Here is a 19284-nt window from a genome sequence, read left to right as displayed (position 1 = left end):
CAGAATACTTGCCTCAATAAGCTTTAACCGTTATTACTGGTTGACTTTGGTTCGACTTAGATCGTTCGGCTTTATCATGCACCTACTATCCTATTCTCGATACGATCCCAACATTCAGACCCTTTGGTTGGAACTTCGTTGATCTCGACATCTAATCACTAGATCGTTCCTAGTCCGATGTCACGTCTCGGGTCTTCCGTCTAAAACCTACAGGGTTGAAATACCCTAATTCAGATAATCGCTTAAGCTTACATCAAATCACTATTCTATTTTACCCGTACGATTTCATAACCGAATTCATATTTATATGTATTATCGAAATACACATAGCAATTACGGTTCACATCTTCGAAAATCGGTTCGGTATTTAATTTCGGAAAATACGTATGTTTGTCATTTTGAAAAATAGGGTAATCGATTATTCACAAAATATCTTGTCACATCACACAAGTCAGTTTCATAAAGTTCAATTATATCCTTGTTCGACGTCTCCGACAATTACAGGTTACGTTTCCGTATTTTCGGAATTAATTTTCCGAAAATCGGACATCGTTTCCTCTATTTATCGGCCTGCCCGTCGAATCATCTCGACGTCAACCACAATCAATAATCACATCCAATCCATAACTACAATTCACAATTTCCAAACACCAGTACGAATTTAATTTATTAGTTATTATTCGTTTTCGCTTTGTAATTAATAACACGAACCAATTTATTTAATTAATAAATGTAGGACTCAGATAAGAATCATCACCGTCCACCGTCGGCTCGCCGAGGCTCATCGCCAACGGCGGTAAAACTTGTCGGTACCCGATAATTTCGGGTTTCCATACGAGTTCCACCAATTAAATCTCGATTATTAAAATAAATATACTCTAATAATAATCGAAATTTTATTTGGGTTTATATATATAGATATATATATATATATATATTATTTTATTTTTTTATAATAATAATAATTCGAATAAATCGAATTATACAATCAATACAAACGCAGTAGAACAAGGCAACAAAATGCAACCACACAACTGTATATGCACACACGCGCCGCACGCACATACACCGTCACCGCCATCTCGCCGAAAACCGGCGAAAGGTGGCCAGAATATTCAATCAACACATATATACATACGTATATGTATATGTATCAAACAACCAGGGATCAAAACAAATGAACCGAGAACCGAAAATGGTGGCTGGAAAACTCACACACACACAGACACGATACCCACACGCACGAGGTCCCGACAAGCCAACAACGACACACGCGCCACCATCTTGCCGGAGCGGCGAAGGGCGGTGACCACAACCCTGCACAACAGAGGGGGAAACGTACCAGAAAATAGAGAAGAAGGGGGCGGGGAAAGAGAGAAAGACGAGAGAGTAGAGGGCGAGAGAAAGAGAGAAGAGAGATTGGAGAGAGAGATTGAATTGAGAGAAACACAGGGGAGGGTGAGAAAAAGAGACGAGGGATACGGTGGGGGGGGTGAATTGGGGGAGAAAGAAAATTAAATAAAAAAAATGAATAAACTATTCCGTGTTTATCTACTTGAACCTGAATCTAGCACCGATATTTATCTGTTTAACGAACAACTCACGGTTAATTAAAACCCGAAAATTATTAAATATCGTATAAATATCTTAAATGATTAAAAAAATTATTTAAGATAACTTTTACAGAATTTTAAATTTATTTTTAAAGTGCAACTCGTATCCGCAAATAGGTTACTTAGCCGCTAAGTAATTACAATAACGATCCGATTTGATATCAGTTTTGGATAATTATCCCAACTGGGCTTTTTATAAAATACTTTATACGGAAATAATGTAATAATATCCCGTCTTTTGAAAATACGGGTTTCGTTGGTTCACCGAAATGACTATCATATCGAAAATATTGCGCTGGGCCGCGCACGGTCAAACCGTAATCCGGATCGAAAAAGTCAAAACACGGAAAATGTCCGGAATTACCAGATTAGGTTAGGAAGGAGGTTTCGGAAGAGTTTCGGGTTATAAAAACGTAAAAATGATTGAAGTCGGCTGATTCCCGGCTTTATAAAATAATTTTGTAATTATTCAGAAAATAATTAATAATTTCATAAATTATTATAAAATCATCTAACACTCCAAAAATTACCAGAAAAATACCTTAATTATCTATATTTTATTCTGAACATATTAAAATTAACATACTCACATTTTATTACATACAAACATTCAAATATTATTATCAAACACCAGATAATTCACCAAAAATTCATATAATATTCACATAATAATCATATATTGATATAAATAATTATACGATATTTCCCAGATGTTACAATCACTATCATCACAGATTATCTCAACATTGTCAAATTTGAGGCTATCATGTAAACCTTCATCTTTTAGTCCTTCAATCTTCTTATCATCAAACACAACATGTACAGATTCCATAACAATGTTTGTTCTAAGATTGTAGACTCTATATGCTTTTCCTACAACATATCCAACAAAAATTCCTTCATCTGCTTTAGCATCAAACTTTCCAAGCTGTTCAATTTGATTCCTTAGAATGTAGCATTTACATCCAAAGACATGAAGAAAATTCAGAGTTGGCTTCCTATTCTTGAAAAATTGGTAGGGTGTCATGCATTTTGCTTGATTGACCAAAGAAATATTCTGAGTGTAGCATGCAGTATTTACATCTTCAGCCCAAAAATATGTTGGTAACTTTGATTTTTCTAGCATTGTCCTTGCACCTTCAATAAGAGATCTGTTTTTCCTTTCCACGACTCCATTTTGTTGTGAAGTTCTAGCTACAGAAAACTCATGCATAATCCCATTCTCTTCGCAAAATAATCTCATCGCAGAATTCTTAAACTCAGTTCCATTGTCAGTCCTGATTCTTCTTACTTTGAAATCAGGATGATTGGTGACTTGCCTTATGTGATTGATGATGATTTCACTAGCTTCATTTTTGGATTTTAGAAAATATGTCCAAGAGAACTTTGAGAAATCATCTACAGTAGGAAATATCTTTTCCTTGAGATGGACAACACATTGACTGGTCCAAACAAATCCATGTTCAATAGTTGCAAAGGTTCTTCAATTGTTGAATCAAGCTTCTTTTTGAATGATGCTTTAATCTGCTTTCCTTTCTGGCAGGCATCACATAATGCATCCTTTGAAAACTCCACTTAAGGAATACCGCTAACCAATTCTTTCTTGACTAGCTCATTTATTGTCTTGAAGTTTAGATGGGACAGCTTCTTGTGCCATAGCCAACTTTCATCTTGACTTGCTTTACTAAGAAGACAAGTTACAGATTCTGCATTTGTTGAGTTAAAGTCAGCTAGATACACATTCTCTTTTCTCACTCCAATGAGAACCACTTTGTGCTCTTCATGTCAGTCACAACACAGGCTTATGCATTAAAAGTAACTGAGCTGCCCCTATCAAAAAGTTGGCTGATACTCAATAAATTGTGTTTGAGACCATCCACTAGGGCAACTTTCTCAATGATGACATTATCCTTTAAAATCAAGCCATATCCCACAGTATAGCCCTTGATGTCATCTCCAAAGGTAATACTTGGGCCAGCTCTTTCTCTAAAACCAGTGAGCAGGGTAGAATCTTCAGTCATGTGCCTTGAGCAACCGTTATCCAAATACCAAAAATTCTTTTTGTTTCCCTGCACACATCAAAATCAAATCAAGTTGATTTTGGTACCCAAGTATCCTTGGGTCCTGCCTTGTTAGCCTTTTTCTTTGGTTTCTTAGGTTTGACCTCATTTGACTTGGGTATTTCAGATTCATCCTTTGTCATTTGAGTTGGACCTTTGAAACCATTCACTAAAGCATAATTGTCATGCACATTTTGATTAACATGAAAAGGCATGCTATGTGCAAACATGTTATTCCAGTAAGGCATGCTAAATGGCATTTGAGGCATACTAAATGCATCATAACAAGGATTAGGTGCAAATGGCATATTAGCATACTGTGCATTCAAATTATGTATAGGCATAACATTTACAGGCATTGTAGGCACGCTAGAAAATGAAGATGGTGCAGACATGGGAGCAGGCATAGCAAGTTTGCAATTAACAGACAAATGATTAACACTATCACACTTAACACGGATCTTTCTTGGTGCATATTTATCAGGTGTGTAGTTGTTATGTTTGTTAATCCCCATATTCCCATTTCTATTGTTTTTCCTTTTTGACTCTACTTTCACTTCAATTTTCTCCAACCTATCATTCAATTGCTTGATAGACAAATGACCTACATTTACTCTTTTGTTCTTTTTAACTTGACTTGTTTCTCCTAGAACAAAGTTCTTAGAAACTGATCCATATTTTTCATTTAATTTGGCTAGCTTAACTTTGCTAACTGGTTTACTTGCACTCAACGAATGTGGCTCATTGTCTTTCGATGGATAATCTTTATGATTATTCAACAATTAATTTTCATCATCTGTCGAATCCACATATGTTGAAAGTCCTTCAACCAGATTGGAATCATGTTTCTCCTTGTTATTTTTCCAAGCTGCATCACAAAAAGATTCTATACCTTGAACTTTAGTAATTTGAGCATGGACATCTCTAGATGATTTCCATGCCTTAATTACTTCATGTTCTCGTTAAAGTTACTTTCTTAAAATTTCCTCTTTCTTTAAGGATTCAGTTAGTTCATCCTTAGCAATCTTGCATTCTATTTTCAATTTTTCAAACTCAACAAATTGAGTCTCTAGCACATTGTTTCTTTCACTTAAAAACACATTGTTCTCTTTAATTTTATTGTTTTCTTTAGTGAGAGACTTGAGTGTAATACGCAGGTGATATAACTCAGTAGACATGTCATTTATGGCATCATTACACTCAGCTTTAGATAAATGAGCTAGGTTGGTAGTGATTACCCGATTGCTTGATGAACTTGTCTCTGTTTCATCTGATTTGTCCATAAGTGCTAGATTGACATAGCTTGTATCTTCATCCTCTTCCAATCCATCTGCAACCCAGTCATTTTCTTGTGTAAAGAAAGCCCTTTCCTTTTGCTTGAGAAAATCAAAGTATTTCTGCTTATATTCAATAGCCTTAAACTTCTTTTTACCAGAATCAGGCTTTCTACACTCACTAGCAAAATGACATGCCAAGCCACACTTAAAACATTTGAATTTAGACTTATCAACCATGTTTCTGTTTGACTTGGCTGCTCCAAAATTCTTCTTGAATTTGAGCTTGGCAAATCTCCTGGATAGAAAAGCAAGATGCTCATCTATGTCATCCATGTCATCTTGACTAAGCTGGTCTTCATGTTCAGCTACTAGTCCCTTTCATTTGCCTTCACAAGCTCTTAAGTTTGGTGAAGATTCAACAGTTTCAATCTTTATCTCCTTCTCCTTTTCTTGCTCAGCAACTAGTGCAATGGACCCTCCCTTCTTTCTTCATTTCTCCATCTTCTCATCTTGCTCTATTTCAAGCTCATAGGTTTTTAGGATACCATACTGTCTATCCAAGGTGATCTCCTTGTAATCTTGAGAATTTCTTAATGAGACTGTCATAGGCTTCCATTCCTTTGGTAGAGATCTAAGGAATTTGAGGTTTGAGTATTTTGTTTGATAGACCCTTCCATGCAGTTTTAGAGTATTCGGTAGTTTTTAGAATCTACTGAAAATGTCAGTGAGTGATTCACCTTCTTCACTGTGGAAATGCTCATATTGCTAAATCAAGAGTTTCATCTTGTTCTCCCTTACTTGCTCAGTTCCATCACATATAACTTGAATTGTATCTCAGACATCCTTAGCATTCTTGTCGTTTATGATGTTGTCAAACATGTCATTGTCAACACCATTAAACAGAATGTTCATGGCCTTTTTATCCTTTTGAACTTGTTCTTTATCTGGATCTGACCATTCTGCTTGTGGCTTTGGGACTGATGCTTCATTTTCTGTAGCAGCTCTCATAGGGACATGTGGACCTTTCTCAATGCAGTCCACATATGTTTCATCTTGAGATAGGAGATGCAGGTGCATCTTCACCTTCCAATAGTGATAGTTGTCTTTGTCCATAAATGGAATCTTTACTCCAACATCTTTTATGTTCATCTTGTTGATTGTGGTGATCTTTAAACTCTTTGTACTTCAAGAGCTTGCTCTGATACCAATTGTTATTCCCAAACAATACAACAAGAATTACTGAAGGGGGGGTTGAATATAATTCTGGTTCCTTTTTCTGATTTTAAAACTGTTCTTACTTAATAATATAACTGTGCAGATTTTCCTATATTGCGGATGATAAAGATATGAAAATCAAACACAAAGAAATAAAACACAAAACTTTAAAACTTTCTGGTGGATTTGAACTTGTCCACCAGAGATATATATATTAGGATGAGAACTCTGTGATGCTTGAATAGCACACAGCTGCTTACAAGTGAACTAGCAGAATTACAAAGAGATGCTTAACAGATATAACTTTTTCCGTGTCTCTGAAAATAATGCTTACTAACTTAGTTATTTGTTCTACTTACTACACTTGGTTTATATACTACTAAGTTACATGATAAAAAGACAAACAAGTAAAACAAAATTTGTTTCTAGTCTAATTTCAAGTTGCCTCATTACACTATCCAGCATCTTTGAATATCTTCATAATTGCATGGAAATGTTAATGCTTTTTTGTTCTCTAAATTCTGTAATTAGGCTGCCACATTCCATTTGCAAACACCCGACGCATGTGACTGTGTTGTCACTGTCAATTGTTCTTTTGAATATGATCATCCGTCGGGACTATGTTGGTCATCCGTCGGAATCCTTGTTGATTATCTGCCAGGAGCCTTTGTAGATCAACCGTCGGGAGCCTTTCTTCCACTTGACTTTATTTCACTTATACAGAATTACAAGACATCTTATATTTACAATTAGCCAACCTATTCTGCATATCAATCTAGTAGTCAACATGACTTAAAGAATTCTATAGAAACTACTCAACTAATACATTGTTGTTTGCAGACATGTGCTACAAGACTTATTATTACATAAGCTACATTATCGATGGATGTTCAGTGGTCATCCGACGGAACTATAAAATTCATCCGTCGGGACTATTGTAGAACATCCGTCGAGAGCTACAAAAATACTAAGTTAAATCTACTAAGGTGTTTTTTTCAACTTACCATCAAGTTCACAACATATTCCTAACAGTAAGCTTTGATGGCAAACTCTGATGAAAAATATTAATAGCATCAAATCATATCTAATAGTAAGGTTCCCGAGTTTTATCGAGTCTCTGTTATTTTTAAAAAAAATCCTATAAATATATTTTTATATAAATATTCAATATATTTTATATATCATTTATTTTTTATCAAATCGAAATAGAGCTAAACTCAAGCCGAACTCGAACTGAATCGAACATATTTCGAGTTTTTATTAATATATAGTAAAATTAATTCGAGTTTTTGATCCCCAAGTGCACATATTACACCCCTAGTGCATATACTAGTATTACTTAGCATTATAAATTGAAAAGAAATCTCAAATCTTATCGATGTGGGACTGGGGTGTTACGAGCTCTCTCACTTAAACTCCAACTCCTCATATCCTCGTCATGCCTGAACGGATACTTTATAGGACCAAGTCCGTACTTCTCTAGTCACCGTGGGTTAAGATCACTAGCATTCATTCTCCACTTCCGGCAACTTTACGCATCATTAAGAGTTGGCTCTGATACCATATATAAGAACCCGGATCAAATTCTGTGCCTTTTTCGAAAATAAGGTCAAGTGCCGATTCCGAGTCCGGAAAAAAATAGTCACTTACCCAAATATAATCAACTTGAATAATCAGCAAGTCCATCACAAAATCTAAAATATCACTATTTATGTGTGCACATAGTAGCATTTTGCATTATATCCTCGTAAACCTATTGATGATAAATAACGGGGTGATCTAGCAAATTCACATAAAAGAAGGAATCAAGACCCCCACAAAATAATTCAAAACAAAAGGCATTTAAGTGGGGAAGTAGAATAGCTAGTTAATAATATTGACATGAAGAAGTAGTATATATATATATATATATATATATAATAGAGCTAGCAAGCTAGCTAGACACCAAATAAAAATTTTGGTAAAATGATGGACATGGCAGCCATTGCTATAAATAAACAGCTGGTTCCCTTTGTATTGTTGGAAGAGCTGTCCACTTGGTTGGCAACACCCTTTGGTTTCAGTATTAGGCAACACTTAAAAATCCTTCTTTTCCCAATACATAGAAGTATTAAGTTGGGTTAGTCCCACAAATGAACTGGGCTCATTGGACCTACTATAATCATGTCTTTTTCTTTGTTTTCTTTTTCGTTAGCAAACGCCTCACATGCACTTGCCACTCTCCTAGAAACTGCAAGTTTTATGTTTTAACATCAATTTTGTCACAATAACTTTTATTTAGCTCACTTTTTTTTTTATATAATTGGCCCTCCCTGAATTCTAGTGTTGTGTCCGTACCACTGATTGTAGCTGAGAATTCTTGCAATGTTAGGTGTCCCTCGCTCTGGGAGACACTCCCAGCAATGCTGAAAATCATGAAATTTAACCTAATTTAATTGAGTTAAAAATATACTCCTACAATTAGGATTTGGAGTACAACCAAATGTTAATACATAATGCATACAGACCTTACCAGGTTAAGCTAGCTGACTACTAAATAATAGTATTACTTATACTAGTACACATTTATAGTACTAATGCATGAGGAGCATCTGCATCAGAAAATGATCTGACAGAGTTATTCTTTTTTCTCATGCACATTGGCATGAAAGAGGAAAGTGAATAAATATATTGCAATCTCTCCCCTGTCAGCTTTATACAACTATCCTCATGATTAGTCATACACTAACTTAGTATATATTCCTGGGTTCCTGGTTATCAGGTGGTACAAATTATTAGTATAATCCAACCAAAAACATATGACAGGTAAATAGGAGGTATAATAGTAGTGGGATATGGTCATAGTCAAAGGCCATGGAGGAGTAATTCAAATCTAGAAATACCTTTCCAGGGTGCAAATTGGAGGTTATGCACTGGCAAACATAGGGAGGAGTATATATTATGTTTTTCACCCGCACCTAACATACATTCTAAACATGTTTATGTTAATGTACTACGTTATCTTATGTGTATTTAATTTTGATTAGGGAATCGACCTGCAATCTCTATACAGTACAGCTGCAAAAGTTTAACAATTGTTTGTGATCAAAGTTAAACCTTGTCGGCACACCCCATCATCATATATTAAAATCAGTTGAATATTCGTACCAGAAATGTTCATTCAAAATGCAGGTTAAAAGGGCCACCTAGTGTTTGTTAACAAAACCGGCCCAAAGTAGAGGGGTCGAATCCTAAAAGTAGGCACTGCAATGCTACTCAACTCAACCCAAAGGTTAAAAATAGAATGATTACCTGGTGTATAGTGTGGGCCCCGTAATTCTCTGCTTTCTATTTTTTGACTTGGGATTGGGCCCGTCTCGACTACTATTGTCTTTATGGATTGAATCATAAAAAAAGAGCACCTCACGTGGAATCTGAACCAAAGGCCTCTGTCCATCCACAATTATATTATCAAATTAACCTCGTCTCTATGCTTCCCCCAACATGTATAATATAACTAACACAAATACATTCATTATTTTTTCAAATTTAATTTCTTATATAAATCTTTGATTAACCAAGCAACATAAAGAATAAATAAAAGTTTGTTTCAAAAGAAAGTGATTTTTTCTTTTCTTTTGCTTTTATAAATATAATTTTTTTTTTTGCTTTTTAAAGCTCACCAATATAATTCCCACTCATTATCTTTGTTGCTTAAAGCTTGCCTCCTTCCTTATCCTCACACAGTTTCTCTCTCTCTCTCTCTCTCGTAATCTCTCTCCTCAATTCCATAGGACACTGCAACTTGCCTTATATAAATTAATATATGTAAAGATCTAGCGAGAAGGAGAGAGAGCCATTGTCCATTGATATATAAATTATACTACTATAAAAGATTCATTTCATCATATTTTCGTCGCACTAGCTAGCCAGCCAAAAGCAAGAAAAAAGACTAATCGATCAAGAAAAAACACACAAGTGTGCGTGTTTGTTTGTTTGTTTGTTGTATCCTGTAAATATTATGGATGGCGGTGATGATCATCTCCACCGGCCGAACTTTCCGTTCCAATTACTCGAAAAGAAAGAAGATGAAGCTTGTTCGAGCTCAGGCTACCCTCCGAATAACAATTCGCTGTCTATAACCACTACCGATACAAATACTAATCTCCAAGTGGTATCAGCCGAGCCAGCTAAAAAACAGCCTCCTAAACGCACCTCAACTAAAGATCGGCACACGAAAGTCGACGGTCGAGGCCGTCGAATTCGCATGCCTGCTTTATGTGCAGCTAGGGTTTTTCAACTCACTCGAGAACTAGGTCACAAATCGGACGGCGAAACAATTGAATGGCTGCTACAACAAGCTGAACCAGCTGTTATAGCAGCTACTGGTACCGGTACAATCCCAGCCAATTTTACTTCGCTTAATATATCGCTTCGTAGCTCCGGTTCAAGCATGTCCGTGCCATCACAGCTTCGGTCCACGTACTTCAATCCTAATTTCTCAATGCCGCAAAGAAGAAGTTTGTTTCCAGGTATCGGATTATCATCCGAAAACAGCGGATCCAATCTTCTCAGTTTCCAGTCACATAATCAGAACCCTAGTAACATATTTCAACCTAAGAATGAAACGACATCGTTTGATTTATCCGAGACCGAGGAGAGTTTAGGACGGAAGCGTAGGACGGAGCAAGACTTATCACAAATGGGAACATATTTGATGCAATCGAGTACAGGGTCGTTGCCAGCGAGTCATAGTTCAGTTCCAGCTAATTTTTGGATGGTGGCTAATTCGGGAAATCAAGTGATGAGTGGTGACCCGGTTTGGACATTTCCAACCGTTAATAATAGTGCTGCTGCTGCTGCTTTGTATAGAGGCACTGTTTCTAGTGGCTTGCATTTTATGAATTTTCCTACTCCTGTGGCTCTCATGCCTAGTCAACAACTAGGCGCTACGAGTATTAATAGCGGTGGTGGTGGTGGTGGTGGTGCTAACGGTGGTTTTAGCGAAGCACAATTGAGTATGCTTGCTGGTTTAACTCCGTACCGACCTATTTTTGGGCCGGGCATGACAGATTCGCAAGCAAGTGGGTCTCACTCGCATCACGGTGGTAATCATGGTGGAGGAGATGATCGGCATGATACAAGTAGTCATGACCATTCTTGAATTGATCCATCATTCTTCTACTAAACTTGTGTGTCGTTTGATTTTTAACACACGTGAGGTTTGATTTGCTCTAAACATTAATCCGATTTTCGATTATTTAAGTTATATTATACTATCATTATTTGGATTTTAAGATGTCAACCTTTTTGTGTGTGGTTAATATATAAAGGGGCCAGACCTATTTTTTTCGCCCTTGGTTTGGAAAGACATTATTGCTTTTATATGGCCACTGGTTTCATTACTAATTAATTACAATTATTCTATATATAAAATCCATCATGAATATTCTCCTGCAATCAATCATACACTGCGCTCCTCTGTCAAAGAATTACTAGCCATGCAAATCTAATTATAAGCTTTATTATGCATGAAGCTGTCTTATTGTAGGTTCTTGATGCATAGCTTTAGGTTTTGGATTCAACTTAAACATGCAATCAATTTTGACCTGAACACCACTCCTGCAATATTTTGTTAATCGTCACTAATATTTCATGCTTAATTTCTTAATAATTTACTTTTGGAAGATTATGCATCTTCTATTCTCAGAACCTCTACTGCTCTTTGGTTTTGGGTTTAACCTAGCTAGTGCAGTCGACAATCGTTACATCAGTATATATATATAGTTCCATTTATGTATCGACATACATACAAGTTTGAGTTTTCTACTAGGGATATTAATATAGGTCAATATTGTTGACACGAAAGAATTGTGATTGCATTATTATTCAAAAACTGTAGGAGGGAATCTTATTGTAACAAATGCCAGCCCTCAAATATGGATATCTAATAATATATGTATACATTTGGTCCGTCCGCATGCTTGTTGTATCATATTTTATCATTTTTTTTATCGCGCGACTTGTGAGCTCGCCCGACTCAAATTCGTTTAAATGAATTTAACTCGGCTCGTTTAACTAAATGAGACGTGTTCATGTAGATATTTTTGCTAGTTAAACGAGCCGAGTTCAGTTAGATAATTTAACTCGTTTAATTAAACGACTCGAGTCGAGTCGAGTCGACTCAACTCATAAAATTAAAAAAGTCGAGTTCGGTTAAAAATTTAAATTCGATTAATTGCAAAAAATGAGCATATTTATTTGATGCGCTAAAATCGAGTCGTTTATAACCCACATAACAGAGAACAATTTCAAAATTTTTTTCCCAGGATACCTATTATCGACGAGTATACAGTACCGAGCCCTGGAGCCAATGTTGACATTTGTGCATACAAAATTACATAAAAGAGCAACGAGGCTGGGGCAGGAAAACGGGGACAACTGGGGTCCAAACCTTATCAGTCCAGGTGTTGGCTGAGGTGGGGATGAGACCCACATGGTACAAGTCATTATAGCCTTTGCATAAAATCAGTAACTTTATATCACTGACAAACAGGTGGATCATTCCTCCTCCATTTTTTTTATATGGCCCAGAAAGAGCCAAGAGGGCATCAGTTTTATCCAGTGCTGGCACAATAAAGATCGGGGTGGTGGGTGTCATTGACCCTACTGCTACTTGTTCATCTGGACCGTTCATTTGTTTCCATGTGGGGCCAGCGCAAATGGGCTCTCTTTTGAATGATTAGGTCTTCCCCCTGTCAATTCAGTAGAGAATTGTGTGGAGTGACCCATGTTGTTGTTACAATGTTTCCCATCAACTTTGCTTTTCTAACTGCTGCCTACTGTTTTAGAAAATTTGCTACACTGGTAATTAAATATACATAAAGTATACCGTTTTTATATCAGGCCGTATCACCTCAATGATTTGCTTATAAGCTGTGCAAGTTCGAAACCGTGGCGTGCTGTCAGCCGGGTGCAAATATTTACCGAGAAATCTTTTCTAAGTTCTTTTTTGTAATTTTATTATTTTCTGCAAATACTTGTAAAAATGCATAGAAAAATAATGTGTAAAATTCTTCTTTAATTAGACTTTTGTTATTAAGTTTGATTTTGGTTGCATAGGAGGTTATTGAAATTCAATTTTTTCAGTATAATTATATTTCTAAATTTGATTTTAAGATTCATCTGAAGTTACTCTTGTTCAGATTACTTACGTCGAAAATTTTGGCGTATTCAGTAATTAGTTTGCGGAATTTCTTAAAGTTATTTCAAACTAGTTCACTAGTTTACGGTTGTGAAAGTATCATTGAGAGATTTTTACATTTAAGGAGGTTGAGATTGTAATAATCGTGTCGAGTAATTGTGTATTAAGTTTCTATCTTGTAGAATTTCACATAATTAAGTCAAACTACTTCATTAATTTATATTTTTGAAAGGCTCATCGACATATTCTTGATTTTACAAGGTTCAAGTTGCAATAAGTGTATTGAATAATTTTTTATTTACTTGAAAGGTTTCATAATTTTAAAAAATCAAATCAAACTATTTAACTGGTTTATGGTTGTTGAAGGCTCATCGACACTTCATTGTATTTTACAAGGTTTTGGTTGTAATAGACGTTTAGAAACATGTAATGCATATTCTTGCTAGATTGCAAAAATTTTTTAAAATATGTCAAAAAGGGGCATTAATTGATGGTTGTAAATGCCTTGTCGAACATTACTTTCAGATAAGAAGTTACAGGTTGCAATATATGTGTCAAACCATGTATTGGGTTTCATGTTTGCAGAATACACACCAGGCTCTGTTAATCAATTTAGATGTTTCCTGATGCAATTGACTTATTGAGATAATTTAGATGTATGCTCAGCAAAGAAGTTACACATGCAATAGGGTTGTCAATATTTTATCTACTTCGTAACTGGTTTAATTGATCTATACATCATGCTAAGCATACATCTGGATTTCAGGTTTCAATTGGATCAAATTTCATGTGCTCATGCAGTTGTTGTCCTCCAAAAATTAAATCTAGATCCTTATGGTTATTGTTCAGAATATTACAAAACAGAAACAATGTTGGCTGGTTATAAGGAAATTGTATATTTATTAAAGAAACTTAAGAGATACCAGAACACATTAAAAATGTAATAGTATACCCAAAGCAAGAAAGAATCAAGGTTGGCAGACTGAAGAAAAGACGATATAAAGCTTCTTGGGAGAGAAATGGAAAATCATTTAAACAAATCAAATACAGGAAATGTGATGAAAATGGACATAATTGGAGGACTTACAGAAACTCAAAGAAATAGATTTACTTGTTTACAAGTAATGAATTTTGTGTTAAATTTGATTTTCATTGCGTCTGGAGATTAGTTACAGCTTGTGATATATATTTATTTGAATATTCACTTACTATACATTTTTTTTCTTATTAATCTCTTAAACTGATAAATGATTAAACAGTAAGGTTGCAGTTAAAATAAACAGGAAAGTTATGATAAAGTAGGACTTTGCAACAAAGTATAATTAAAAGAAACCACAACTCCAACTCAAATAAATCCATGATATAACTTGTAAAAATCATAATTAATTCATACAAGCACATAAAATTCTGAAATTTTTACCACAGATCTATATGCATACAACCTAAGCTCTGATACCATTGTTGGATTTTAATCGCAGCGGAGGCATGGTAAAACACTTTTACACATATAAAATCCAAATAAAAGCATATAAATCGTGGTAAAAACATATGGATCGATTACTAACCTTTAATATGCGATCCAAGAGCAACGATCGGAGATCCTTAGCAGCTGCTCCTCAAACGTGAAGCACTCCAACGGTATCCACCAAGAAAACGACGTTAAGGAGGAGGAGGAGGTGGAGAGAATTAGGTTTTATAAAATTTTGGGGTTAGAATAAAAATAGGGTTTATAATAGTATATTTATAGGCAAAATTTTCAGCTGAAATTTTCCCATAAATATTATTATTATTATCCCATTTATTATTCTCATTAATAATTAAAACACCTTTTAATTATTAATCCTTTTTCTAAACATTTTAGAAATAATTCTCTCTCTTGATTTAATTTCCAAAAATTAAATCCTTTAATTAATAATATTAAGAACTTTTCTTAATTAATTTATAATCAATTAAATCTCATTTAATCAATTATAAAATTTGCCAATTAATTATTTATTTCATAAATAAATAATTATTAGCCATTATTAATTAATTCCTCCACCATTAAATCATTCTCTTTTTATGGTGTGACCCTGCAGGTTCAATATTAAGCCGGTAGTAGAAATAAATAATAATAAAACTATTTTATCATTATTTTTATAAATTCTCTAATTTATTAAATATGATTAATTAATTAATCACATTTATTCTACATCGTGAGGGATACTTCTCAGCATATCGCGACTATCCGGATAATACGAATTCACTGCTTAGAATACCAAGAACCTATTCAGTGAATAGTTACCGTACAATAAACTCCTTCTACCCTACAATGTCCCGATTAAATACAAGGCATGGATCTCGTGTCAAGCCAATCTAATTTAATCACTTGCTTTCCATTTACTATGCTTAGTTCTATGCAAATCAGAAACTCCTTTCTAATTTCATTCACTCTGGCCAGAGATTCCTGAACTAGCATAAGTGGATCAGCCTTGAACATTCTCTTCCTTCACTGGAAGGGGTAGATCCTTTATTGATCATACACTATCTTCATGTACAAATTCTTATACCCAGTAGAGCCCTAATAATTGTCCCTGAAGACTAAGAACTAAACCAAAGTATAGTTCAGTGTACACAAGATGACTATGAAGACCTCAAGTCTAAGGATACTTGTACAACTATCACTATGTGTATAACTGCTGATACGTGAGTGAACTCCATCAGTTGTTCAGCTGTGCGAGTCATGTTCAGTGAACTTATTCTATAATAAGCACCTACATACTAGCTATAGTGTCACCATACAAATGTCCATGAGAACAGACATCCTTCATAATGAAGCAAGCATAGTATGTACCGATCTCTGCGGATTATTAATTACCAGTTAGTAATCCTACGATCAGGAACTATTTAAGTTTAGAGTTATGATCTTTGAGGTCTCACTATTATGATCTCATCATAATCCATAAAAAGCTTTACTCTGAACTATGGTATATCTTATTTAAACACTTAAATAGATAAAGCCCGTAATAAAAACAAAATAGGTCTTTTATTAATATCAATGAAATCAAAACAGATTACACAGGAAGTTATTCCTAAATCCTAATACATGATTGGACTTAGGACATATTCCTTTCAATCTTCCACTTGTACTAAAGTCAATCACTCTGGTATCTAATACCCATCTTGTCTTTATGACGATCAAAGTGACTTTCATAAAGTAGCTTTGTGAGTGGGTCTGCTATGTTGTTATGTGTGTCAACTCTAATTCAATACAATATAAGAAATGTTACCGCGCTCCCACTGACCCTTTTGTAGACGCATGGTTCATCTATGTTTTTGATAAAATCAAACTCTTTGATTGTCTCATCAAAACGAATGTTCCATCTTTCGAGAAGCTTGCTTTAAACCACATATGGTTCGTAGCAGCTTACATACTAGGTTTTCTTTTCTCTTGGAAAGAAAACCATCTGGCTATTTGCCAGATCTCATAGTCGTAGTAAGCGGCAATCGCAAACAAAATCCGAACTGATTTTAACAGGGCTACAGGTAAAAGGTTTCATCAAAGTCAATCCATTGCCTTTGTTTGAATCCTTTTGCCACAAGCCTGGCCTTATAGGTCTCCACCTGGCCATCTGCTATAATCTATCTTTTGTATACCGTATACATAGATTCCATTCTGGATTTCATGGCACTATGCCATTTCTCTGAGTCAACACTACTCATAGCCTCATTATAGGTCACAGGTTCGTCATCATCAATGATCGGCAAATCATTGTCATTCTCAATGACAAGGCCATATTACCTCTCAGGTTGGCGAGACATTCTCCCTGACCTACGAATGGGCTGTTCCACAGAAGGTTGTTCAGTCAAAACAGGTGTTTCCACTTGATCCGTAGTAGTTTATGCTTCTTGAACTTCATCAAGTTCAATTTTGCTCCCACTGTTTCCTTCAAGGATAAACTCCTTTTCCAAGAAGGTAGCATGTCTGGAGACAAACACCCGATGATTGGTGTAAAAGTAATACCCTAAAGTGTCTTTAGGATATCCCACAAAACTACATTTTACGGATCGATATTCCATCTTATCTGGGTCAACTTATTTGACATAAGCTGGACATCCCCAAATCTTAACGTGTTTAAGACTCGGTTTCCTTTCTTTCCATATCTCATACGGAGTTTGAGGAACAGATTTGGAAGGCACCTTATTCAGTAAATATGCTGAGGTTTCTAATGCGTAACCCCATAGGAATACTGGAAGATTTGCATAGCTCATCATGGACCCAACTATGTCTAACAAAGTTCGATTTCTCCTTTCAGATACCAATCTGGAGGCGTCCACTGGGAGACTATACCATTTACTTTGAGATAATCCAGAAACTCTCCATTCAAGTATTCACCACCTCGATTTAATCGAAGAATTATAATACTATGTTTGGTTTGTTTCTCCACTTCATACTTATACTCTTTGAACTTTTCAAAGGCTTCAGACTTGTGTTTCATCAAACACATATCCGAATCTAGATCTATTATCCATGAAAGTAATGAAGTATGAAAATCCACCCATGGCTTGCGTAGACATTGGTCCACATACATCTGTGTGTACCATTCCTAGCAAATTTGTAGTCCTCTCTCCATGTCTACTAAATGGAGACTGCAGTGCCATTATAAAGTGAGATTTTCATCATCCCTTTTCTTTTATTAGTTTGTTCAATCTGAAGTAAATTATGTCACATATGTACAGACCATTATTTAAAGCACCACGTCCATAAAGAATATTATCTCTAAGAATAGAACATTCATTATTCTCAATAATAAATGAAAATCCAGCCAAGTCTAACATGGGAATAATATTCCTCACAATCGAGGGAACAAAATAACAATTATTTAAAAAACAATAGTCTTGCCCGTAGGCATATGTAAATGAAATGATTCTACATCTACAGCAGCAACTCTTGCTCCATTTCCCATCAGTAGAATCACCTCCTTTTCTTTAAGAGTCCTACTTCTCCTTAGTCCCTGCAACGAATTGCAGATGTCAGAACCATAGGCGGTATCTTATACCCAAGTAGAAATTTGGCTTAATGACATATTCACTTCTATCATGAACATACCTGAATCAGAAGCGGTAGTCTCACTACCCTTCTTCTTCTTCAATTCTGTAAGGTAAACCTTGCAGTTCCTCTTCTAGTGCCCCACCTTGTTACAGTGAAAGCAAACAACTTTGCTCTTGGGGTCTTCAGCTTTTGGTGGAACCGGCATTTTCTCACCTACTTTCTTCTTCTTGGAAGGGTTCCTCTTCCTTTTCTTAGGATTGGAACCTTCACCAATTAGAAGAACAGAACTCTTCTTAGGGGGAAAATTCGATTCCGCAGTCTTCAACATGTTGTGGAGTTCAGGCAGGCTGACATCCAACTTATTCATGTAAAAGTTCACAACAAACTGCGAGAACGAACTCGGAAGCGATTGCAAGACCAAGTCTTGGCTCAGCTCCCCATCCATGGAAAAACCAAGTTGTCCAAGACGTTCAATCAAATTGATCGTCTTAAGTACATGGTCATTCACAGATGACCACTCAGACATCCTACAACCGAACAACTCCTTCGATATCTCATATCGAGCTGTCCTCCCTGTCACATCATACAACTCTTGTAGATGCATGAGGATAGTGTGAGCATCCATATGCTCATGTTGCTTCTGTAGCTCAATGTTCATGGAAGCTAGCATGATGCATTGAGCAATATTTACATTATCTATCCACTTATGATACACAACATGTTCATCATTATGCGCATCGCTAGCAGGTTCAGTAGGCTTAGGTGAGTCAATCACGTATTCCAGCTTCTCAATCCTGAGAACAATTCTCAAGTTTCGAAGCCAGTCAGCATAATTAGGACCAGTCAATTTGTGAGCATCCAGCATGCTCCTGAGTGATAGTGCAGAAGACATAATGTATATTGT

General features: G+C 35.7%; 1 protein-coding gene across 1 annotated transcript; it reads left to right on the top strand.

Moving 5' to 3' along the window:
- Positions 1-9848: 9848 nt before the first annotated feature.
- On the top strand, positions 9849-13231 carry LOC141684041 (transcription factor TCP15). The gene is made up of 2 exons (XM_074488867.1): positions 9849-11366; positions 12474-13231. The coding sequence occupies exon 1, from the start codon at positions 10166-10168 to the stop codon at positions 11306-11308; it is 1143 nt and encodes a 380-aa protein (XP_074344968.1). The 5' UTR covers positions 9849-10165; the 3' UTR covers positions 11309-11366; positions 12474-13231.
- The last annotated feature ends 6053 nt before the right edge of the window (positions 13232-19284 follow it).

Source organism: Apium graveolens, chromosome 9 (genome assembly GCF_009905375.1).
Source record: "Apium graveolens cultivar Ventura chromosome 9, ASM990537v1, whole genome shotgun sequence".
NCBI classification, from domain to species: Eukaryota; Viridiplantae; Streptophyta; class Magnoliopsida; order Apiales; family Apiaceae; genus Apium; species Apium graveolens.
This window is presented reverse-complemented; position numbering and strand designations above follow the sequence as displayed.

Coding starts and splice junctions, on each gene's coding strand:
- LOC141684041 (XM_074488867.1), top strand. CDS start 10,166: ATGGATGGCGGTGATGATCATCTCCACCGGCCGAACTTTCCGTTCCAA.